At 46.8% G+C, this 22834-nt stretch overlaps 9 protein-coding genes across 9 annotated transcripts; 4 read left to right on the forward strand and 5 right to left on the reverse strand.

The window, feature by feature from the left end:
- The first annotated feature begins 1704 nt into the window (after nucleotides 1–1704).
- On the forward strand, nucleotides 1705–3177 carry F5147DRAFT_681487 (uncharacterized protein). The gene is given in 10 exon segments (XM_041436381.1): nucleotides 1705–1951; nucleotides 2004–2078; nucleotides 2126–2136; nucleotides 2262–2328; nucleotides 2376–2450; nucleotides 2463–2464; nucleotides 2505–2580; nucleotides 2628–2825; nucleotides 2879–2987; nucleotides 3057–3177. 9 exon segments carry the CDS (start codon nucleotides 1773–1775, stop codon nucleotides 2913–2915), a joined length of 720 nt encoding a protein of 239 aa, XP_041295918.1. The 5' UTR covers nucleotides 1705–1772; the 3' UTR covers nucleotides 2916–2987; nucleotides 3057–3177.
- Nucleotides 3178–6473: 3296 nt separating this feature from the next.
- Nucleotides 6474–8431, reverse strand: F5147DRAFT_49574 (uncharacterized protein). The gene is made up of 4 exons (XM_041429926.1): nucleotides 7706–8431; nucleotides 7002–7659; nucleotides 6686–6940; nucleotides 6474–6626 (listed from the first exon to the last, which is right to left on the reverse strand). The coding sequence occupies exons 1-4, from the start codon at nucleotides 8097–8099 to the stop codon at nucleotides 6623–6625; spliced, it is 1311 nt and encodes a 436-aa protein (XP_041295919.1). The 5' UTR covers nucleotides 8100–8431; the 3' UTR covers nucleotides 6474–6622.
- A 523-nt stretch (nucleotides 8432–8954) lies between these two features.
- F5147DRAFT_49321 (uncharacterized protein) lies at nucleotides 8955–10413 on the reverse strand. The gene is made up of 8 exons (XM_041429925.1): nucleotides 10237–10413; nucleotides 9980–10183; nucleotides 9846–9926; nucleotides 9719–9796; nucleotides 9514–9666; nucleotides 9327–9464; nucleotides 9213–9277; nucleotides 8955–9155 (listed from the first exon to the last, which is right to left on the reverse strand). Exons 1-7 carry the CDS (start codon nucleotides 10331–10333, stop codon nucleotides 9270–9272), a joined length of 759 nt encoding a protein of 252 aa, XP_041295920.1. The 5' UTR covers nucleotides 10334–10413; the 3' UTR covers nucleotides 8955–9155; nucleotides 9213–9269.
- Nucleotides 10414–11802: 1389 nt separating this feature from the next.
- Nucleotides 11803–14454, reverse strand: F5147DRAFT_608184 (cytochrome P450). Its single transcript, XM_041432377.1, has 14 exons — nucleotides 14089–14454; nucleotides 13903–14032; nucleotides 13667–13855; nucleotides 13451–13602; nucleotides 13280–13392; nucleotides 13123–13228; nucleotides 13052–13065; nucleotides 12804–12993; nucleotides 12689–12745; nucleotides 12615–12639; nucleotides 12444–12566; nucleotides 12379–12392; nucleotides 12190–12322; nucleotides 11803–12136 (listed from the first exon to the last, which is right to left on the reverse strand). Exons 1-14 carry the CDS (start codon nucleotides 14282–14284, stop codon nucleotides 12052–12054), a joined length of 1527 nt encoding a protein of 508 aa, XP_041295921.1. The 5' UTR covers nucleotides 14285–14454; the 3' UTR covers nucleotides 11803–12051.
- F5147DRAFT_681538 (uncharacterized protein) lies at nucleotides 14455–15709 on the forward strand. Its single transcript, XM_041436382.1, has 4 exons — nucleotides 14455–14610; nucleotides 14676–14976; nucleotides 15029–15176; nucleotides 15222–15709. The coding sequence occupies exons 2-4, from the start codon at nucleotides 14951–14953 to the stop codon at nucleotides 15510–15512; spliced, it is 465 nt and encodes a 154-aa protein (XP_041295922.1). The 5' UTR covers nucleotides 14455–14610; nucleotides 14676–14950; the 3' UTR covers nucleotides 15513–15709.
- Nucleotides 15710–15810: 101 nt separating this feature from the next.
- On the reverse strand, nucleotides 15811–17673 carry F5147DRAFT_681553 (uncharacterized protein; the record flags this gene model as incomplete). The annotated part of the gene is made up of 10 exons (XM_041436383.1): nucleotides 17540–17673; nucleotides 17496–17508; nucleotides 17232–17437; nucleotides 17088–17169; nucleotides 16899–16926; nucleotides 16761–16822; nucleotides 16390–16705; nucleotides 16309–16337; nucleotides 16156–16257; nucleotides 15811–16061 (listed from the first exon to the last, which is right to left on the reverse strand). Exons 3-10 carry the CDS (start codon nucleotides 17409–17411, stop codon nucleotides 15811–15813), a joined length of 1050 nt encoding a protein of 349 aa, XP_041295923.1. The 5' UTR covers nucleotides 17412–17437; nucleotides 17496–17508; nucleotides 17540–17673.
- Nucleotides 17674–18408: 735 nt separating this feature from the next.
- Nucleotides 18409–19858, forward strand: F5147DRAFT_681560 (uncharacterized protein). Its single transcript, XM_041436384.1, has 3 exons — nucleotides 18409–19340; nucleotides 19388–19537; nucleotides 19614–19858. Exons 1-2 carry the CDS (start codon nucleotides 18578–18580, stop codon nucleotides 19417–19419), a joined length of 795 nt encoding a protein of 264 aa, XP_041295924.1. The 5' UTR covers nucleotides 18409–18577; the 3' UTR covers nucleotides 19420–19537; nucleotides 19614–19858.
- A 757-nt stretch (nucleotides 19859–20615) lies between these two features.
- On the forward strand, nucleotides 20616–21595 carry F5147DRAFT_681563 (uncharacterized protein). Its single transcript, XM_041436385.1, has 3 exons — nucleotides 20616–20954; nucleotides 21024–21170; nucleotides 21226–21595. Exons 1-3 carry the CDS (start codon nucleotides 20843–20845, stop codon nucleotides 21243–21245), a joined length of 279 nt encoding a protein of 92 aa, XP_041295925.1. The 5' UTR covers nucleotides 20616–20842; the 3' UTR covers nucleotides 21246–21595.
- Nucleotides 21596–21706: 111 nt separating this feature from the next.
- F5147DRAFT_681564 (uncharacterized protein) lies at nucleotides 21707–22655 on the reverse strand. The gene is made up of 5 exons (XM_041436386.1): nucleotides 22606–22655; nucleotides 22463–22558; nucleotides 22078–22290; nucleotides 21961–22029; nucleotides 21707–21909 (listed from the first exon to the last, which is right to left on the reverse strand). Exons 3-5 carry the CDS (start codon nucleotides 22208–22210, stop codon nucleotides 21860–21862), a joined length of 252 nt encoding a protein of 83 aa, XP_041295926.1. The 5' UTR covers nucleotides 22211–22290; nucleotides 22463–22558; nucleotides 22606–22655; the 3' UTR covers nucleotides 21707–21859.
- Nucleotides 22656–22834: the final 179 nt, after the last annotated feature.

Raw genomic sequence — 22834 nt, forward strand, 5'->3', positions numbered from 1 at the left:
GAAGAAGACGAAAAAGGCGAATCTTACAATATTGCAGGCCTAAGGGGAGAGAATGCAGAAATGTCAGATAACGTACGCAAGTAGTGGAAAGGAAGGTGGATCATCGTGTCAAATCGAGACCGAACCGTGAGAACATAAATGTTTGCAGAGAAATGGCGACAGAACCCTCCTCCACACTTCGTGGGAGTCGGAGTAATGTTCAATGTCTAATGTTCTAAGATGTTCAACGTTCAACGTTGCAACTGTGAGCCTGGTGATACTATCGTACCTCTGAATTGGCGGGTGGTACGACACAGACTGGGAGCCACCAAGTTGTCTACTAGTATGTAGTAAGTATTTTTCTGCCGACTTTGAACTTAGCTGAAGATAATTAATTACTAGGGTCGGAATTTTGCCATTATAAACAATATGATACGGAACGACCTGGAACAACGTTCTACAGTCTCTGGTTAACGTTGATATTGTACTTTCTAATCCAGCCAAGCACACAGATCATGCTAAAATCTCGTTATTAGTGTTTCCTAGTTCCTCCTTTCAGCCTCCGTCCAGTTTTACCATCACCGGTATCAAAGTCGCTCGGGCTCCTTTGAAATTCCACTGCTTAACTTGCAGTATTCCTCCTGGGCATGCCGTCTTTTGGTACCATTTGGTGGGCTCGCACCCACCCTGGTAGCTCCCTTAGAAAGTAAGCAGGGGATTTCTTCTGTGTCGTTGCGTTGACGAATTTTTACTTCGGACGAGTAGTGATTATTCCAGTTCTGCGTTCGGCAATGATGTCGTACCAATTGTTTTGCTAATATCATTACCATTCACGAGACTCTTGCCCTGAAACGAGATCTCATGACCTCAAAGGTATTGCATGTTCGATTTATTTTTTGACTGTGTGGCAACTGCAGCCAACCGTATGGCAAAGAAAAATGAGTCTGATCACGGGTGTGGTCACTGCGGTGGCGGCACTCTGGCATATATATTCGCCTTCTAGAAGTTATATGTCGAGCTCGTTTTTCAGTCATATAAAACCTTCTCAACAACGTCACCATTAATATTCTCAGCCAGGATGTCAACAAGAATTACTAGTTAAATCTTTCCGTAGGTAAGGTCTGTCAATATGTAATGTATCTTGGCCACATGTTATCCGCCGTGCGCCCGCTGTACAACGCGAATGCGTGGGTTACTACTCTTGATTTACTGGAATTTCTAAAACATCAAGTACTGTCTTTACCGTCTCGCCGAAACTCATGCTATCGACTATGGAGCCTCCTGCTCAGTCTTCTACCAGTTGTGTGCATGACCTTTTCTTGTGATCTTTCTGTAGCATGCTTCATTGTCATGTATGTAAATAGTATCAAGCATTCAAGCAGCCGCTCTGAGTGGAAGGAATTCACGGAAAACTATTTATTTAATTAAACCATATAACGCTCTGACATCTCTTAGAGCAAAATCCAATTCATGTCCTTGAAGCTTGAAGAGTTGCATATGTATGCTACAGCATTATTCCGCAACAACGCCGCATCGTAAAAACAACCGAAATGAGAGACCATGATAAAAATTGTGCACATCCACATCGAACAAAGCCTTCAAACTGGATCCCCTGGAAGGTTGACCAATCGCCTCTCGACAGCTTCGCCCTGTAAAGGTGGTGAAGTTCACGCTCAGACCTGCATGATGCAACGCGGGTAGCGTAGTAGAATGGACCGCGAGTGATTGAGAGCGAGAAGGTTCCAATCATTCAAACGCACGCTAATTAATACGTGACATATGAATACTACGACATGGGCGTCGAACGGCCCGCAAGATGTGCTATGAGAGACGTGGACGTGTGCTCCGTAATGGGTATATCTACCAAATTGATGATGCAAAGGTTGGCCAAAGTTGAAGGTAATAAGGGCACACAAATTAGCTCAGCGTGTGAGTACGTTGATATCAGCATCGTTGAGAACATTCTCAACATCTGAGGGGTGGGTTAAAAACTACTCAAAAGGAATCATGTAAATGGTACTCGCATGCTATGACATCTACCAAGCCATCCCGTTTGGTGAGGACGTTCACATCAAGATTGTCCAAGTCGTCCTGGACGTCTAAGAAAGCTTCAGTGGCGAACTGTGAATTGAGGTAAATGTCTTACCAACGATGACATTGGCCAAACTGCCGTCTCGTTTGGTGAGGACATTCACCGTAAGATTGTCCAAATCATCCTGGACATCTGGAAAACCGTCAGCGACCAACCGTGAGTTGCAGTAAGCGCCATACCAGCAATGACGTTGGCCAAACTGCCGTCTCGTTTGGTAAGAACGTTCACATCAAGATTGTTCAAATCATTGGTGACAGCTAGAAAACCTTCAGCGGCGAACTGTGAGTTGCAGTAAGTGCCATACCAACGATGACGTCGGCCAAGTCCTCCCGCTTGGTGAGGACATTGACATCTGCGTCGTTCAAAACGTTCTCCACATCTACCCATTGTCAGTTTGTATGCTTATTTATAACACGAGTTTGGGCACGTACATGCGATGACATCAACCAAGCCCCCATCACGCTTGGTAAGGACGTTGACATCTGCGTCGTTCAGGACGTTCTCCACATCTGCGTAAATATCAGTTGATATTCTTACAACGAGTTTAGGGACGCACAGGCGATGACATCTACCAACGAACCATCACGGCTCTGAACAGGGGCAGCGAAAGCAGAAGAGCAAAGGACAGCGAGGGATGCGAGAAGAGTGAGCTGCATTTTGAATTGTTAACGAGAGGAAGGGTAAGCAGTTGGAGACGGTGGAAGAGGGAAAAGGATGATGGAACAACTAGAGAGGAAGGCGACTGTTTTTATACCTAATACTGAGATTATTTTCTGCGATGCGAACAGAACGTCATATTGACTCAACATGGCGACCAGGGTTTGCAGATTGGGGCCTTTTGTGACGTGAAAATGATGGAAAGAACTTTTCTCTTCGAAGTAGAAGACCCGAAGGTACGTTATATGCAGGTACCCATCTGCGTAATTTCGCCCATGATCGCGATTGTTCACTGCCAGTGGTAAAGCGTTTTAGACCTTGTACTTACATGCGCGATGGACTGTTGGTTGAGACTGAACGCATCCTATGATTTGTTTCTGCAGTCGTTTCGAATGGGCCACAGTCCGTTCACGCCGTGGATCGTCCACCCTGAAATTGAAATGTGCATCAGCTTCGAACGGTCTGGCCGAGCCGCCGAGGCATTCGCCGACCATTACTGATTTTGTACATATTACGTGCAGGGAAGTGTAACTTCGGTTCGGCACAATAACGCCGCCCAGTGACATAAGGCGGCGCATGTGTGATGTGTGGTCTGCAATAATATTCCAAGCTGAAAATTTACAGTCGTGCAACAGTCGAGCGTCCATGCTGAGCCTCACCGCCATATAGTGTTAAGCCTGCCATGGAAGTAAGTCGCGGAACACTATTCATTAGGTGTCACAATTAGGATGCCTTTGAAGATTGACAAAACACATCTCAACAGCGTTGCCATCTTATAGTGAATTTCACGCTCACACTGGGCGGATGCAACACTGATAGTGTAGCTGAATGCACCGCGAATGATTGAGAACGAGGTTCTAGTGATTCAAACGCACGTTAATTAATGCGGGACATGCGAACACTGCATTATAAGTAGCAACGAACAGCCCGCATGGTTAACTAAGGAAAACGTGGAAGTGCGCTCCGTAATGGGTATATCTACCAAATTGATGATGCAAAGGTTGGCGAGAGTTCGACGTAATAAGGGGACGCAAATCGACTTAGGTGAGTACGTTGACAACAGCATTGTTGAGAACATCGTCAACAACTGTGGGGTTGTGTTAAAAACAGCTCAAGAATCACAAGGATGGTACTCGCTTGCAGTGACGTCAACCAACTGACGCTTAGTGAGAACGTTCACCGTAGCATCGTCCAAAACATAATCGACATCTGGAAAACTGTCAGCGGCCAATTATAAGTTGCAGTTAGCGCACATACCAGCAAAAACGTTGGCTATGGACGCCTGGCGGGTGAGGACGTTCACTGTAGGATCGTCCAAAACATAATCGACGTCTGGAAAACTGTCAGCGGCCAACTATAAGTTGCAGTCAGCGCCATACCGGCAAAGACATCTGCTATGGACGCCTCGCGGGTGAGGACGTTAACAGTTGCGTAGTTCGCGACGTCCTCCACATCTGCGTAGATGTCAGCTCGTAAGCTTCAAATGAGTTTGGGCACGCACAGGCGGCCACATCAGCCACGGATTGACGCTTAGTGAGGACGTTCACGATTGGGTCGTTCGCAACATCCTCCACGTCTACGCAGAGTCAGTTCATATGCTTATGATGAGGTTGGGCACGCACATGCAAAGACATCAACCAAGCCCTGACGCTTGGTGAGGACGTTCACGATTGGGTCGTTCGCAACATCCTCCACATCTGCGCATGTCAGTTCGTGTTCTTACGACGAGTTCTGGGACGCACAGGCAAAGACATCAACCAATTCAGGAGAGCGGCTGTCAACAGGGGCAGCGAAAGCAGAGGTGCAAAGGACAGCGAGGGATGCGAGAAGAGTAAGCTGCATTGTGAATTGTTAATGAGAGGAAGGTAAGCAGCTGGAGGCGGTGGAAGAGGATGGAACAACTAGAGAGGAAAGCGATTGTTTTTATACCCAATACTTTGTGCGATGTGAACAGAATGTCAAACTGACTCAACATGGCGACCAGGATTTGCAGTCTGGGACCGTGAAAATGATGGAAACAACGATTTGTTTCTACTACAGTCGTTTCGATTGGTGCCACAGTCTGTTCACGCCGTGGATCATCTACCCCTGAGACTGAAATGTCAGAAATGCGCATCAGCGGACCGTGGCCCATCCCGCCGACATTACCAATTTTGTACAGATTACGTACACGGAAGGCTCGGCACGATAACGCCGCCCCAGTGACATAAAGCGGCGCATGTGTGGTTCGCAATCATATTTCAAGCTGAACTGCCGAAACTCGAGCTTACAGTCGTGCAACAGTCGAGCGTCTATGCTCGGCTTCACCGCCGTATAGTGTGTTAAGCCAGCCACCATTCGAGTCCGGCCTTTGGCTTCAAGTTAATAGCTGTACTTGTGGCCCGTTGTGTCATCATCGTCCCTTCATTACCAGATCGTAAATTTTTGAATTGAATGATGCGAGGAGTCCGGTACGGTGTGAGAATATTTCTAGAGGGCCGCGAGGAGCACAAATTGGAACAGGGAATTATGCGCCGGAAATCGTTGATCGTGAATCACGGAACGATGGGACATCATACGGCATGACAAGCCATGGCCGACGGGTCTACCACACTACATCCGAGACCAGAACGCCGTAAGGCAGTAAACAAAGACCTAGGCGCCAGCGCGCCAGCACCGACTGGCCTGGCCTCTGCATAGGTAGATAAAGTTAGACAAGATATGCGACGTCACGCCATTCGAAATTCACCCACAAGAGCCGCAAGAATTCGAAGCAGCGTCAGCTGTGTATTGAGGCCGGAAGATGGAAAAGTATCTTTTCCATTGATCTGGAACAAATTTCAATGTGTCGCCAATTGATCGCTAAAAATTGTTAAGTAAACCTGCCTTTGAGATGCCGGCATGTCAGCTAGAACCGGCCGCGCATCAGTAAATGATGGCTTTACGCACATGCCACACCACCGGACCAAGTTGGATAAAAAAATGCAAGGCTCGTTCCGAAAGAGTCTGATGGAAGCCGGTTAGACATTTGATCATGTCGCTGATCGCGGCCAGTCTAGCCTCTACCTAATACCTATCTATTCCCGACTCCCATGCGCAGGGTATGCCGTAGACTGATAGGCTCCAGGCCAAGGCTTCCAAGTTCCAACATGCACATTTCGAACATTTAACCGACTCGCAGGGCCCGCAAGGTTCGTTGGGTCGTGTGGAAGTCATTTGACGTGAGACCAGTCGTTTACTATGTACTGGTACCGCATCGAATCCTGTTGATATAGAAAACCTGCGCGCGAAATGATGGGCGAATTAGTAACAGAACTCAGCATGTACTAACGCACCTTGGGTGAGTGTTGTGATTTTCAGTACTAGACTGGGGACTGTCGTCAGCCTTCACGGATACGTGAAACAAGGAGCATACCAAATCTTGTAAAACTGAAATGGGGTAGACTACTTATACGCTAAAATCCACGTAGCTTCTGGCGCTGGACCGAACAAACTCTGTTAACCAGAGGAAGTTCGGAACCGTTGTCATATAGTGCTCATACGTATATGTCCTATACGCTTGGGCTTCGCTTCCAAGCAATTCGCTGCGTCAAATGGTAAAGTTTTTCGGCAGCACTCAGGCATTGGTAGCCCCATCAGAACTCATTGGAAGAACAATTGTCGCAAGGTCATGCTAGGAGGTGGAAACAAATGTCCTGTAATCCGGTGCCGAACAACTCACGAACCAGAACATGAACCAACGGACTGACCTAACACACCAATCTCATTTCACAGCCTCGACGGCAAAAGGTGGGAGCTAAGATTTCGGATCGAGGCAAAAAAAATTATCATCCAACCACAAAGTATTGAAATATGCATTGTAATATACTCTCCGAATACCGCAGCTGCGGGATAACCTTCAGGCTGTCTGGCTTACTATCTGGGAGACAAACATACATTTTAGCTCGTCATCTAGGAATGGTCTAACTGCCGACTTACCTCCGAATAGCGTTTTCGATATCTCCCCATCTCAGGTTCTGGACACCTTCACCCTCACGTCCGACACGCCGTGGTCCCATGATGGCACTGTCGTCGAGACGCTCCAGTCTCACAATCTCACGGCGGATGTAGGAGACAAGTGTGACCATAAGCTCTGGATAACCGATATATCTGGGGTAAGTGACGATTAGCAAGAAATAATATGAACACAAGATGAGGGATGCTTTAGCGCAAGTGCCACGGGTGGGTACTGCACTGGAGACGACATTGTCGGATGCGCACCGAGTGAGTGACAAAAGAAAAATAATACACATACCGGTCATTTTCCGAAGGAGCAAAGTCATGCACGCCACTGTTATCGTCCTTGAACTCTTCTTTATCTACGTCCACCTTTCTCACATCCTCGACAAGTCCACCAACTAGGTTAACCGCTCTCCGATAACCGCTGCCGTTGGCCTCGTGGTCCAACGCAATCCCACTTGCACCCCGTGCACCCAACAAATTTCTCCAGACTGCTGCAGCCATCTCAGCATCGCCCTTTACGAGGCCAAGGTCTAAACTCATTCCCATCCCGGCCCATTGCTCTTTTAAAATTTTCATCTGCCTGGTGATCAACTTTTCTGGTGCACGAGAGCGTTTCTGAAGTTTTACGGCCTCTTGGTAGGCTTTATTCGAAGGAAAGGTGCTTTTGGGAGCAAGGGCGGCGGGCGTGGTGTAAAAAGAGCTATGTGGATAATGTGAACCATCCTCGGTAGTGCCTAATAGCTTTGGCGATGAAGAACGAGGAGGTAGGACGCCTGGTTGAAGGACAGCGCGCAAGCGTTCCTCGACGTCCTGAAAGAAATGGTCAATGAGCCCTTGCACATGCTGTATCCCATGTGGTGCAGGGAGAGCACGGAGTCGGACAGTGAGCAGCCAGACATGCAGGTTTGTGATCGTAAACCAGGACTGGAAAGTTGGCGGAAGAGCGTATTCTTATTTAGGAATTAATTAAGCGTCACATAGAGTTACTGCGCATACCTTCTCTCCAAAATGCAGACGCTTCATCAGCACGCGTAGCACATAGAGTGTTGTATAAGAGCAGAGTGCGCCGATTAGCAAACTGTTGCGGCGAGCCATAGCCAAGAATACGCGCCGCAGAGAGAAATACTGAGAAAAGGAGTGGAGAAGCCTTGACTTTCGTGGTCAACCATGATTGCTCTCGCTGCGGTGCAGGCTCGAAAGACGGAGGGGGAGGCGTTGAGGTCGGTGTCGGTTTCAGTTTCGGTGCAGCTGCCGCCGAGCGCGTCACTGAAGATGAAATCACGCGCACATTTCTATGCAATTTTACATGGAAATCTGATCTGACTTGGTCATACGCCCTAGCTTGGCGCGCTGAACGAACAGCTTGACGGACGAGAAGTTGTGAAGACATGGAGAGCTTCCGAGCCAACTCGAGCTTCAACGGCAAAATGTTAGCTTATGTAAGCGACGATCTTTCACCACGCTCCTCGAGCCCGACGATAATGGGATCGATCATCGCAGCAAAGGGAACTGGAGCATATTCGTTTCAAAGTTCGGACACTGACTCATCGTACTTTGCTCATCATACTAGAATGACACTCATCGGCATTGTCATGCCATGGCCCAGACCATCATCCCCGAACACGATCCTTCTAACATCTCACGTAAAACCTTGCACAAGGTTTATACGGGTCGCATTATTGTCCGACTTTTTGGTAATGATGCTGAACAGCAGCCGTTCTGAGAATATACTAATATTCAATAACTTCTAGTTTCCCCCTGAACCGACCGATTCAATGGAAGGCAGATATGTATTAATGGTGACATCACATTACAGCAAGTCTTATCGTCCAACTGCTACGACACACGTGTGCCGTCTGTACATACACCACATGAATTTGCCCGCCATGCCACGATGAAGCTCCATATTATCTCCACGCACGAGGGTAATACCGATCATCCCCTTTGTTCTAAGACCGTGCGGCAACATTGGGTTAAACCGATCACCGACGGATCTCTTAGGCTAACTCGGGAAAGCTTCGACGCGTCTGCCTGCCTACAACTGCCCTTCACATGGTATTGTTCATGTGCAACCATTCCAAACTTATGTATATATTTATCACGGCATGTAACTAGGATCTATTGTTCCACTGTTGATTCTGATGGATAGCACGATTGGTGACTTCGATCACGTGCTTGACTGTTAGCTCCACAGCAGGGATCAATGGGTGCTAGGCAGTTTCTTGGACAAAGTTACTCTTACGAACGTTTCTTCACACAATAGGGATTGAGAGGAAGAGGAAACAGTTCATTACGCGGCTAGGTAATAAGTGATTTAACGAGTGGAAGTGGTAAACGAATGGTGGTGGGCGGGGTATGTGTGACGCGCGTCATCGGGTATGAAATACTGCTTTGCAAATCGTCGAGTTATTTACGCGACGAGGACCTCCGGGTCGTTTAGATTGTTCTCAAGAACCGAATTTAATTTATGAGACGATCACATTGCAGCCATGGAAATACTAACAGGCAAACACGTCAATGTCCGCTGATAACGTTGACCTTCGCATTGCTTGGATCATTCTCAAAGACCTGAGCTTGATTTGAGAGTCGTTCACACTGTAGTTATAAAATTACTCACCGCCAACGGTGTCAACGCCTTGGGGGTGCCCATAGAGTGACCCAACAACTTTGTTGGCAAGGTTTTGGACATCAGAAGTGCTCGTGTCTCGGCGCCGTGATCCCGAACCGCTCGATTGTGCTAGGGCTTGGTTGATTGCTACAATGACGTCAGAATCTGGCAATGACAGAAATAGCACGTGCCATACCGCTGACAATTTGGGCTTGAGTAAAGTCACTCTCCTTGCCCCGTGCAGCAACGCCCTGGTACCGTTTGAGGATGTCATTGACAGCCGTGGCATCGTCGAGATTAGAGCGATGTGCTAAGGTAATACCCTGACTTTGCACTGCGTTTGCAACAGCTATGAGGAACTATCAGAAAGGCAATACAAAATGAGCACGATAATGGCGTACCGTTGTTGACCTCTTCATCTGTGACTTCACGCTTGGTGAGAATATTGACCTTGAGGTTGTTCAATATATCAGTGGCCGCTAACAAATCATTCAACACTTGAACCCGTACAGAAAAAGAAATACTTACCAGCAGTAACTCCGACAATATCGCAGCCCTCGGTGCGCTTCAAGATATTGATTGTAACATTGTTAAGTACGTTGCTGACAACTGTTCAACGCTTGTTAGGCCGTGCACAGCGACTCGTAAGAAAAATCACTCACTAACGTCTACATCAGCGACGTCACATCCGCTGTCTCGTTCCGTGAATTCAAGCCTTTTGATCAGCTCGTCGAAGACTGAAATGCCATTCTGGTCAGCATAGCGGGTGAGTCGTGATAATGGTGCGTGCTTACGTCCGGGATTCACTGCATCAGCACGTTTTGTCAACACATTGACGGTCGCGTCGTTGCCAACGTTGGTAACAGCTGCAATAAAAACACAATGAGGAGGGGCAACACATACACGAGAGGTGACTTACAAGCAAGCACGTCGACTAGTGTTTCAGGAACGGGGGCTGCAAATGCAGGGGTGAAGGTAGCGAAGGCAGCAAAAAGAGCGAAGTATTTGGAGAGCATTGTAGAATGGAGGGCGATTGGAGGAAGTAAGGAGGATGTGCGCGGAGGAAGCACTGAAAGCTGACGATAGTAAGCTGGTCTTCGATGGTACGAGCGCTCGCATTTTATACTACAAGAGCTTGCCGAGATTTGCTCTCAGGGATAGGGTCCCGAGTAATACTTACATGCGGGTGCGGCCAGTAGTAAATCGAAGAAGCGAGGAAAAACTGCAAAAAAAAAGTTCCAGTATTTGCATTGAGTAATCATTTTGGGATAAGTATGCCGTTCGCATCAATGTGATTGCTTGTTTAAACGTAATTCTACGTAAACGCAGGCCTAGTAGGCCAATTTGCTTGATCGGCTTTACGACGAGCTTTTTTTGAACAGAAGGGTTGGGATATATACATCGCGTAATATGTGAAACCGCGAGGGCGCCGCCTGTGATGGGGGATGGGTCAGTCTACCAATGCCAGATGAGTTGAAGTGACTCGCGATCTTTAATTCTCAAGAATCTTTCCTCCTCTTCATTTCTGCAAAACAGTAGATGCATCGATGCATCGATGATGTTTCGTCATCGTGTCGGGATGCTGAGGCCTGAATGACACAACTTGTGACTTTCCATGATCGTCGGGTCAAGTAGTCGAGTAATCTCCGCATCCCTCGGCTAACGTGTCCACACTAAACGCGATGAGCAGCCTGAGTGTGTGTGCGAGCAGTACTACTAAATCCTGACCGACTTCCCTGAGGCCGAGACCCCCATGTCGTGTCTCGTAAAGTTAGGCGGTGTATCAAGTCAAGTGCGGCTAGATATTAATGAATTAGATGGCGCCTCTATGACGAGTGAGACATGGGATAGAGCGCCAGTGTTTTAGTAAAAATGCATGGTGATTGGATTGGTCAGGCTGAGTGCGATGAGTACTGAATCTCACCAGTCTGAGGTACCCGTCGCAGTGCATACGTACTCTTGCCCGTTTCTATGACATTTAAACGATATATCATGGAAACTTCTTGATTTAGCGCGGCCTTTGACTCATCAACTCAACGTTCATTGACTCCATGTCAACATGCGCCCAATCTGATGGCCTACTGTGCTGTGTCAACATATATATCACAACGGAGTGTTCTAAACAGAAAAAGGAAGCTGATCAGCTACTCAGTCGCCCACAAAATCACAAAACATACGTGACAACGGCCTGAGCTGAGCGGCATTGATTTGACCACAATAGTCTAGATCTCCCGTAGTCGAGTCTAAATTTGGTCTTTGCTAATTATCAGGGGTATGACAATAACAGATAACAAAAATAATTATCATTTTCAACAACAGAACCTACTAGGCTAGGCCTTAGGCCTCGACGTTCAACGTTCAACGCTCACCTCATTGCTCGGCGCCGCACGAGAACGCGAGTATTGAATGGGCATAGTAACTATCTGACGGCCAACTTCTTCGTGAGTAGCACTCATGTAACAGTTCGTTCGGCAGACGTGATTCAGTTAACTTCAGCAACAACTGATTAGGACGCTACAAGTAAATCTGTAAGTATGTAAAGAAATATATAGAGCTAATTGCAAATCATTTGGGGGAGGCGAAAATGTGTGAGCGAGTGAGTATTGTGAAAAACGAGCGAGCGGGTCGTATGGTGAATGAAAACGCGAGGAAGAAACGGGCTCTAGACGTGTGATACCGAGCCTTCCAAGCGCTCAAAATCCGGCACCTTTCACATAGTAGCGCAAATGACCGTCTATATCAAATTCATCATTGCGCGAAGCTGCCCTTCTCTCGCTGAATTCACGACTTCGAACGAATACTGGAAAGGCTGCGGGCGACTTCGGACGACTTAAACTTAGCTTTATCTCGTGTGTGCATCGAGGCCACTTACATCACCATGCCGGTGGTGAATTCCGGCTTTACCTCAATCTTGTTTCCGTTCGAGTCTCTGGCATGATCGATACTCAAGACGGCGAGAATGGCAGCCATTGCATGCCACAGGCTGTTCTGTACAAACCAACGACCTGCCCACGGTATGAGTATGTCATCCTTAACATTGATAAATCAGTAGTCATCCTACCAGGACAAACGCGCCTGCTCAAGTCGGTGAACAACTAAAAGTGATACTAATCGCGAGATATTCACCTGGCATGACCAAAGGCAAAATGGTTGACAAAATGGTCCTTCAGCTGCCCATCAGCTGTGAGATGGCGAGTGGGATCGAAGCGCGATGCATCAGGAAATATGTCTTCGTCTCGAGACAATGCCCTAAATCATGCTCAACTCAAGCATTTAGATACGCTGCGTCGTACAAACCATTGATTAACCATCACCGCCGTGCCTAATTAAACTGCAGATAAGTCGATGTAACCCCGAGTCATATGACGAACCTCTAGGTATAAAGTACCCGCCATAAAAGTCATCATTTGTTGTCGCATGCGCCATTCCTGTGCATGGGGTTAGCTACGCAATTGCATAAACACCAAGGCACATTAATGGACCGACCTAGGGGTATGGCAGGATACCATCTTAGAACCTCATAGAGAACGGCATCAAGGTAAGGTAACGATGGTCTATCATCAACGGACGGCATTTTATCATGCGTCACGACTTGATTTATTTCTGCACGAATCCTGGCTTGGACATCGGGATAAAGTACCATGGCCATCAGGAATGTGTGCAATGTGGATGTAGACTGCGGGACATCAAGGTAAGGGAAGAAGTGATAAGGATTCCCTAAGCCAATGACTCACCGTCTCTATGCCGCCTGGGACGCCGTATCCGCATCAAATAAGGATTCATGTGCCTTTAAAAAAATCATTACCTATGTACCCCATCAATGCAACAGCTTTCATCGTGTCTTCGTCAGCATCATCCTCAGTTTGACTGAGGAAGTCGGCGACTAGTGATTTCGAAGCAGTACCATGTGCCTACAGGTAAGTAGATCATGCAAATCGTCCAGCCACAATGCGCAAACGCACCATCTGTGCCTTCACCTCGTTAAAGGGCTCGTTTAAAAGCTGTTGACATAATTCTTTACTGCGTCCCATCAGGGCATAAGCTCCACGAAAGCACCAAACTGGCAGCTTTTTAACTGTAACCGACACGCCAAATGTTCGAATCGACTTCGTCGATAGCATTGAAGTACTCACGGAAAGGAAAGGCTGTGAATATGGCAGCTCTCTCTGGAGAAAGGAGTTGTTTGGCAATATCCAGAAGTTCTTGCGTACGGGTAAGGATCGGGTCTTGGGTTCCGCGACCGGTGTGTCCATATGTCACGGACATGATCAGCGATGCCGTGTATCTGTAACAATTGTATGATTGTCAGTAAGATCGGAGGTTACAGTATCACTGAAAAAGGCACAAACGCTTGAATAGGTTTCTGGAGGTCACCGGTGGCCTTCAAGAGATCGAAGACTAATTCATTCGCGTGGCGAGAGTACATTTCCTGGTATGAAGCAGAGGCTTCGGCCCTAAGGACCTGATGGAAGATCTTGCGATGTTGTCGCAAAGTCTCGCCATACGGAAGGAGCACAGTATTGAATCCCAGTCCAGCCCTGCCTCGTCAGCTGATCAGAATAGGCTAGATGAGAGCAAGACGTACATCTCAGAGGTGGGAATGACAGGTCGGTCCGAATAAATTGCAGAACGCTTGTCCAACAACTCCCGCGCGATCGATTCAGAGTTTATGATGATCATATCGATCCCAAAGATGCGAGAGTGAATGATTTTGCCTGTGAAAAGGGATAAAATTACATCCAAACACTTGAAGAGACCTTGGGCCACCCACCATATGTCTTTCCCCAGGCAACATATGTGAGCCAAGGTCGTTTGGTGTCCAATTGCAGTGCGTTTCCCAGAAATGGTAAACCGCGAGGGCCAGGGGGCAGAGGTAAAGGGTAGACGCGTCTGCGACTCAGACGCAAAGCAACAATCAGGGAAATAATGCACGAAGTCGCTAGAGAGAGAACCTGAGCGGAGAACATGAGAGATTGCTGTTGAAGCCATCATAACGTTCGTTCGCCTTATAACACCGTGACAGGACTTTGGGGCATAATAATAGGCTATAGCTGCTATCAGGATGAATTCGGGAAAGTCTCGTTGTTTTCTCCTAACCAGATCTGTCTGTATCAACGTTCTCGAGCTGTAATTTCTATCAATAATATTTTCAAACTTTCGATCTCGAGCTCTGCCACGCACGCGATCGTGATGTGGCGTGGGCACTCGTCGTCTTATCGGCGATGATGGGCACCCGCCGCCGGCACATTGCTACACACTCAAACCACTCACTACACGGACACTTTCTACGACGGTGAGAGGCCTTGTTTGTGTACCTGTGGCCAGTGCTCTTTAGCTGACCGTGGTCAATTCCAACAGTCAATAACGACTTGCCTGTTGGGAGAGTCAGACTTCGTAATCCACGCTGATGTTGTTCTCGCAAATCATTGACCTGCTTCATGGGCCATGTTAAGTCTTACTCGCATGTGTGTGTTGAATCCGTCCGCTATGGAGAAGTAACGGAAAATATGCTTGCTGTGCCTACTTCGATGGCCGAGTTGCTGTCGAGTCTTCAAAATCGACATGGAGTATGACAATCAGGGTCAAAGTTCCAAAACAGTCGCAGTCGTTCATCCTTTGTTGTGGACGATAACATGCCAGCATTCCCATGGGATTCGTGGTCCGTCTCGCACTTCTAAACACTAATTTCGCATCTGACTGCATCTTGCTAGGGCGATTCATCTTGGTGTTCAAGTCTGGTACGGGAATGCCCTTGGTGATACGGAGGTCGTTGAAATCGAAGTTACGTCGGGACAACTCATGCTCATCCCCATTACTATTTCGGATGTTGACTATTGGGTGATGATAGCGCACAATCATGTACGTCTATTGTTATTTTGATATCCACTACTCATGACTTCGTAGAAATGGATGTGGATGTCAATCTCGAGCTTGCCGAAGTTGAATAGTACAGCATTGGAAATACTCATCGGACGTGTGACGGACTGCATTCTGTGCAAAGGTAAGTGCATATATCGACGAAAGCCCTTGCGTGAACTTACATTCAACACAATGTCGTATATCGCTTTAGTTGCTTTGTCAACAGGCTTGACTGTTAGTAGCGCAGTTCCTGTTCCATTTGAGGTGGGTTTATTTTCTCCAAGAAGTACGCTGCATTTATGCTTGATGTGGAGTACACATCCCTTTATTCATTGAAAGGCATCGTTTTTACAAGAGGATATAAAAGTCTCTTTTCTTTCAAAGGGGTGAAAACGTTGCTCAAAAGTAGTGGTGGCTAAGTGACGCGCACTGTAAATCAAGCAAGCAATGCCACTGCATCGAATACCTTGAAATTAGAGCATCTATACTGAGACTCATCTACAACACCACGGTACCAAATGATTAGATTGCCATAAAGTCGTTGAAGATGCCAGTTTATCTGAACGATTTGACGCCGTATATCTACATAGTGTAAGTATAAAATAAAAAAGGAATCATGTGCCAGATATACAAGTTAGGTATGGTTTTGCACTTCGTCTTCTCTTCCGATGTTCCCAGCAGGTAATGCCGGAGATTTGGACGGAAGAACCACATCCATCTCGCTGACTTCAACGTAGATTTCTCCTTCAGTGTGTCCTCTCCTCCACTGGACACGACTGAGTTCCGCATGGTTGAGCAACCATGCCGGATCGACATGGTAAGTTGCAGCCAAGGACCGGATGTTTAGCATTGCGCGACAGATAGAAACAGCCGTAGCTGCCATTGCTATTCTGGGTGATAGATGTTGCTCGTGAACTTTAGTGAACTACTATGGACAGAACAATCTTACCCTCCCATATCAGTTGGATTATAGAAATACTGGCAATGGTTATGAGCTTTCGTGCAGTTATCGCCATAAAACTTACGGCTATGTCCTCTGGATTAGTCAGAGAAAGACTGATGATTTCGTACAGTAGCGATCCTGTTATTTTCTTGAGCGTTTGCTAAACGAAAAGAATCGAGATATATTCACCGGCTGCAAACGAATACAAGAACATCCCCCTAAGCAAACATTGGCTTTTGTGGTAGAACTTGTGATCAATGAGGGGCTTACTCTTTGATGAATCGGTGGATCATCCCGTGTTGCTGCAAGGTTCTGGGGGTGACGCGAAAGCGGTACAGCGTAAGTAAGAACATAGTCGTATGGACAACCAAGGCTGGCACATAGATGATGAATGTAAATGTAAGGCGTGCCGAGCTCAAAATGATGTTCGTGTTCGTGTTCGTGTTCGTGACACTCTTGATTGCATTATACTCGACGGCGCCCAATATTCCAGTTACTACCAAGCAAACGGTGAAAACAGTGACTGCCAGCCATTTGATGAGGCAACTCCGAGGGAACAGGTGCCATACTCTCAATGTTATAACACCTGTATACCACTCGATTCAGTGGGATCGATATCGATCAATGCGCAACGGACAGACATTGGCATAGAACCATGACTGTTAATCTAACAGCGTAGTCCAATATAGGAAGCCAGTTCAGTCTACATCAATCTGTAAGTCGGTCTATTGCCTTGTTATATGAAATAGCTCACTCCTGTATAACGATGCATGTAAGACCCCAACGATGATATGCGCAGCTCGAAAACTCACCGGATGGTGATAGATCTTGGCTGCTCCTATTTGTGCCAGAGCAGTAAGACTAAACAATATTATCATTTCTAGTGCATTTTTTCATTAAACGGAGTCAAACACACCAAACTTGCGTGAGAGCCAAGTATCGGATCTGTCGAACCTAAAATCAGTCACTGACAAGAATAATTCGTAATGGCCTTACGCTGAGATACAGTATTCTTGACGGTGACCATGGACTGGCCCAAAAGAAAGTCACCTAAAATAAACGATGTCAGTGAATCAGAGTTAGACTGTCATCGACCATGAAGACGAAGGTACTTCTTGAGCGAATGTGATAGCATGATCGTACACCACAAGAGTAAATGATACGATGGTAAGAGTCAATTGCTGAATAGCAATGCTCGCTGACTGCTGTGCGGACATAACAAAGTATGGGGTGCCCTCGAGTGTTGACATCGTTGAGATCTGAGAGCTCACAGTACCCTCTGTGGGTTGCATCAAGAAGAGCTGATTAGTGTCGTATACTATATATACACCGTGATGAACAGGAGGCGAAGCTGAGCGCTGATGGATGACACTTACTATAGGCACAGCTGATGGGCATCACTGGCAGGCTGAGCCTGTCAACTATAAGTTACAGATGATGAGTTATGCATCATCAATCCTGTTCATTCATCATATCTCTGTCAGTTTTGTGCCAAAGTTCCTCTCATGCTTCTATTTGGTGTGATGGTGGTGAAGTGTTCTGCCGGTCAATGAACATTTACCAAAGTCAGCGTCTGTTTATGGACGAACGGATGCGAACTGAACGTGTCTGAATATTATATAATCACATCATGATTGGACGACAAAGCAAAACACGTTGGCGCTGTTCAGAACGGCGTCAAAAGACTCGCTCTATGATATCATATTCCCCTCCACACATTAAACGTTTGATCGCGAATAGGCTGAGGTTAAGGCGCGGGACTTAGCGATAAACGCCATTGATAACCAGTAAAATGATTATACATCACAAAGCACAGCCCTGATCGAGGTCCTCCAGAATCTGTCCAATGGTGTCGGTACACTGCAAGATGTCACTGAAGATATATGCACCAAGAAGATAGTGTCACAAGGAACATAGTTGAATTAACGAGGAACCTTTCGGAAGCTTGATATGCGTAGGTGAGCAGAGGTTGGCCAACCAAAACGACGTGATAATGGAAGCAGATCACGTCCTAAAGTCATGCAAATATCATAAAATTTGTTGGCATGAGACAAACATAGGTGAATGTGTTAGTCGATGCGGCTCTATTGCAACCCACTCTGCTCTATCGCGAGTGGATGATCAATATCATATCCTCACATTCAAGTGTATTGCTTACCCATTGTATCAACTATGAAGGAATCAACCCCGGGCCTTTTTACGCAACCTATCGTCACGAAGACCCCACAGTGGACCACCTGTCAAAATTGGTAATCAAAGCGAGATGAACAAAGACATGCCACTAAGCTTGCACACCGACCTATTATAGGCACCGTGGACAGCTGTGGACGGTCGAACGCGCCAAAGCCGTCCACAGTACTGGAGATATAAAGATGCACCTTGCAGTGTCGACGGAGGCTACCACAAATCGCTCACTCTTCCCTGCGTCTTTCTTCCTTGACCTCGGCCTTGCAATAATATGGAGAATATGACCATCCAAACAGTCACGAAGTGCTCCGGTAGCGCTGTTTCGATAAACATCACCGACGGTCCGGCACTGTCCCTTACAAACAGACTCACCCCCGCCGAGCGAAAGGCCTTTGGTAATTCAGATCACAAGGCTGCCAAAATCCTCGGTATTACACTCACACGCAATCACCTGGACCAGGATGGGAGCCTTGCTACAGTCTCATCTGCAGATGAAGAGGTTTCCCAAGTTTACGACAAGCTGGGAGAGATGATGGCTCTCGTAGGTGCAAAGCGTGCAGGTAGTCGCAGTCCAAGCGCTGTGACCATCTTTAAGCCACGCAAGGGCCTAGGAATGGACTTGATAGAGAAGAACAAGAAGCGTAGAGTGGCTAGGGAGTATACACAACGCGTGGTCTTGGGACCCTTACGCTTCAACGAGCCACCTGTCGAGGAAGGCAAAGAATTGTCAACTACCGTCGACGACGACGGCGCATGGTCATTCTTAAAGCCCGACGAAATTGAAGAGACAAAAAGACCTCTTGCATGCAAATGTCAAGCGAGAAATAACGAAGATCTATTGGGTAGTTCAAGAGATTTTGTTTGGGACGTCCAAAATCCATTTGCCACACCTCCCAATGCCGTCCTTCAGCAATATTGCAAGACAATGCAGCTCGGTGAAATGATTGGACCTTTGGATATTGCACCGCCGGTGGCATCCCTCGGCTACACAACTAATTTCGAGCCATCACCTGAAGAGATTTCGGCACCCCATTCTGATGACTCGTTTGACAACATTCTTCGTCCTGCGGAACAAGCTTACCTGGATTTTTTGATTGCACAAGACGAAGCTGAGGAGCATCCAATGGAGAGGAGAAGGCAAAGAAGGGCAGCAGTGCGGTCGAGGAACAAAATACTGGATGTGTTGGGAGCGGAGGCGCGACAAGCTGTTGATGGGCAATGTTAGCCACTTCTGTTGGAAATATGATGTTTGTAGTATGATATTCGATCACTGTAACACTAACAGATAGGTACTCACAAAAACTTACCTGAAGCATAAAGAGCGGGATGTCGGAAAACCAGTAGAATCAACGACAAGTACAATGGCGTGACACCAGACAGGGGAGATACACAAATAATTCAATCTCCTCCTCGGCACACGGTATCTACTTAGCCGCAGTCAAGGCTGAGTGAGTGTTCCGGTGGGTTCTGTGGGTAACACTTTGATTGTGACGACCCTGACCTCGAGAAAAATCCACGCGATGGAAGTTACCCTACCCGTTCTCGGAGGCGCTGTCTCGATAATGACATTAACACTGCTGAATTACAGCAGGACGCGATTCCCAGTTCACGAACCATTTGGACACCAACCTCAGCCTGCGCTTCAAGTTCCTCAACCTTCGATGTCAACATAAATTTTCCCCAGGCCAGGTATGCCCCGATGCAGTGGAGACTCGGGATATGTATGCAGGGCATCAAATATATTCTGCAGGCTGTCTGCAACACCACCAGTACAATCATAGTAATTATCACTGTCAGTATTAGATGAATTACTTACTCTGGGTTAATGATACCAGTATGCTGTCACGGTATTCGCCGTTTTCGAGCTTTTCGCGACTCGGATCATGGATGCGCGCACTTTGGAAGGCTTCGGAGAGCGAGCCGCTGATTGCGCCGAGGCGTGACAAGACGTGACCAAGTTATAGATTAGAGGTAGACCCTGGGTTTCCTCCGTCACCACGATCCTAAAAATTAGATCCATGTATTAGAGGAGATATGAATCTATGATGGATAAAAGCAAAAGCGATGTGGTTGAGGATTTGCTGAAAATATTGCGTATTACAGGGAATGAGAATAGACTTTTGCGATTGGTTCCAGAGTGGCCAGCTGTCCCTGACTCCAGGGCCAGTTGGAAGCTTCTGAAACCCTTGACTACTCGGACCCGCTAGGACGTCACGTGACTTGTAATGTTTCGACGTTTCCTGTAGCCTAGAACCAATATGCGATATAACAAGTGACTAGTAATCTGAGTCTAAAATATCAATCTCTCCATTTTGTCATTGATCAGCAAATGGTGCTACACTTCCACATCGGCTCCGGGTCAGTACTTAAGTATCGCCAGGTCCGAATGGAAGCCATCATTCTTTGGGAATCGGACCCGGACAACCATAGCGTCATTTACGAAACAAAAATTAGCATATAAACTGACCTACTCCGCAATTGCAATTTTAACGTTCCATCACCCCCGTCCCCTACACAATTATCGTCCAAGAGCAGAATGCGTATTTCAGCTCTCCTTACACTCTTTTTCAGCTTCTTCTTCATTATTGAGTTGGCGTTTTCTATTCCTTTATCAACACCAGCCCTGGCATACACTCCTGGTACCCGCGGTGAGCTTTTTCGTTAGTAAACTTGATTCATGGCGCTAACATGTTCATTTTTCACTTTTGACCTCGAAGATATTCTCGGTTCACAGAATAAGCGCATTATGGACCCTGTAACTGGCACCATCGGAATGTTCCTCAGGATGCTAGGCAGGCCGGGCTTGCACGAAATGCAATTGGAGATTGATGACTACTGTTCCAAATTCCCGTGTCCCACACCAAGTGAGTGTAAACAAGTCTTGCGAACAGTGCAGGACTCATAAGCGATTGTATCCAGGAGGGACATCCGAAATTTAATATTTATACCAGCCAGCAAGAGTTGTCTTTGCGGCTTTGCGAGACTTTCAATTGTATACCCCTCGGATTGTTGTACCTCTGGCAGGCCGGGCATGCTATGTTTCAGTCCATTTGTTATTATTGTCCTAACATTTGAAATTATTTGCAAGTATATAACTTATCATGTATGTAACTCTGTAGAAGCTTGTTTCACTTACCTCGAATGCATGGAACTCACTCGTGGTATAGCACAACAAACTGTTACAGTTTCTTGTGTGGAAATTCTTTGTTGCACGGCTTAATACTTATTTCATAGTCAATGGCAGGCCTTACATTTACCTTGATGGAAACAAACACTTGATTGTCTTTTACTACCTGTCAGCTCGGGTCCTGAGTTGAATCATGAACAGTGCGTACCGGTAGTGAGTAAGGGGTGTTTTGCATGTTGAGACTGAAGTTTGGACGCAATGCATACCCTGAATGGCGACAGAAGGCATACGCAATTGTTATAGGCTATAGCGGCACTTGTATACAACTATGATTACATTGACTTGACAAACCCATGGTAGCAGTCTGAAATCCAAGCACAGTAGAAATCTGGCGTTTCATGGCCCGTCGGGTGAAACAAGCGTCATTTACTGACTCAAGACACCTACGCTAACATTGTTCAGAACGTTACTGACGACTGGTGAAATACCATCAGATAGCCACCAACTTGAATAAAGACGGTACTGACCAACATCAACGCCAAGCAAGGTATCATTATCGCGCTTTTGGCTGAGATTGACATCATCTAGAACGTCTCCTGTGAAAGACTTAGCTAGGAGGGACGCCAGAATAGATAAATGCTCACTGGCGTCGACGTCAACTCTGACCATCAAGCCATCAAGTTGATCCAAAGCATCTACGGAAGCTGTGGGTGAGGCAGCAGCATAAGCAGTAATGCCAAGGGCGCAAGCGAGTATAGTGATGGAGTGGAATAACATGGCAGTAGTGGCAGCAACAATCAACACAGAAGGTCAAAGTGATGAATGGTCAACCCTCATACACGATTCATCTTTTATACCTAGCAGTGTAGAAGCGGGCATCAGCGAGTAAGACGCGATCGAAGATCAGAACCATGTGCATGAGCAGTCACCAGTGCTCGAACGATCACCGGCACCGATGTTAAGAATCCCCGAAGTCAAACAAGACAAAGAGTTGCCTATGGTAGAACTCTCGATTTGACATGTACTCACCGAAGTGCCCAAAGCATACTGGAGCTGAAGACAGTTCGGTTCCAGCAAGAAGGCATGATATCGCAGCGAATACAAGGATCCCACGTAGCAGTAAAGCTGTCAGGCCAACGTCAAAAAGCATCCCGCCATGTCAACGGACTCACAAAAATGTATCGATCTTTGCTTGATGTAAGACTCTTTTGATTCAAATACGTCTTGCATGATCCAAACATCGATGCGCAGGTATACCCGGTGATCGAGTACTTTCTCCGATGTGGCATTTACATACAAGCCGCGAAATTCTGGTGGAAAGACGGTGACAAGTTACTTTCGGTGAAACCAAACCATCGAACCTATGGATGGATCTGACGCTCTTCACAAACAGTAGTGTAT

The sequence above is a fragment of the Suillus discolor genome (assembly GCF_016758755.1).
Source record: "Suillus discolor strain FC423 chromosome Unknown F5147scaffold_12, whole genome shotgun sequence".
Taxonomy (NCBI): Eukaryota; Fungi; Basidiomycota; class Agaricomycetes; order Boletales; family Suillaceae; genus Suillus; species Suillus discolor.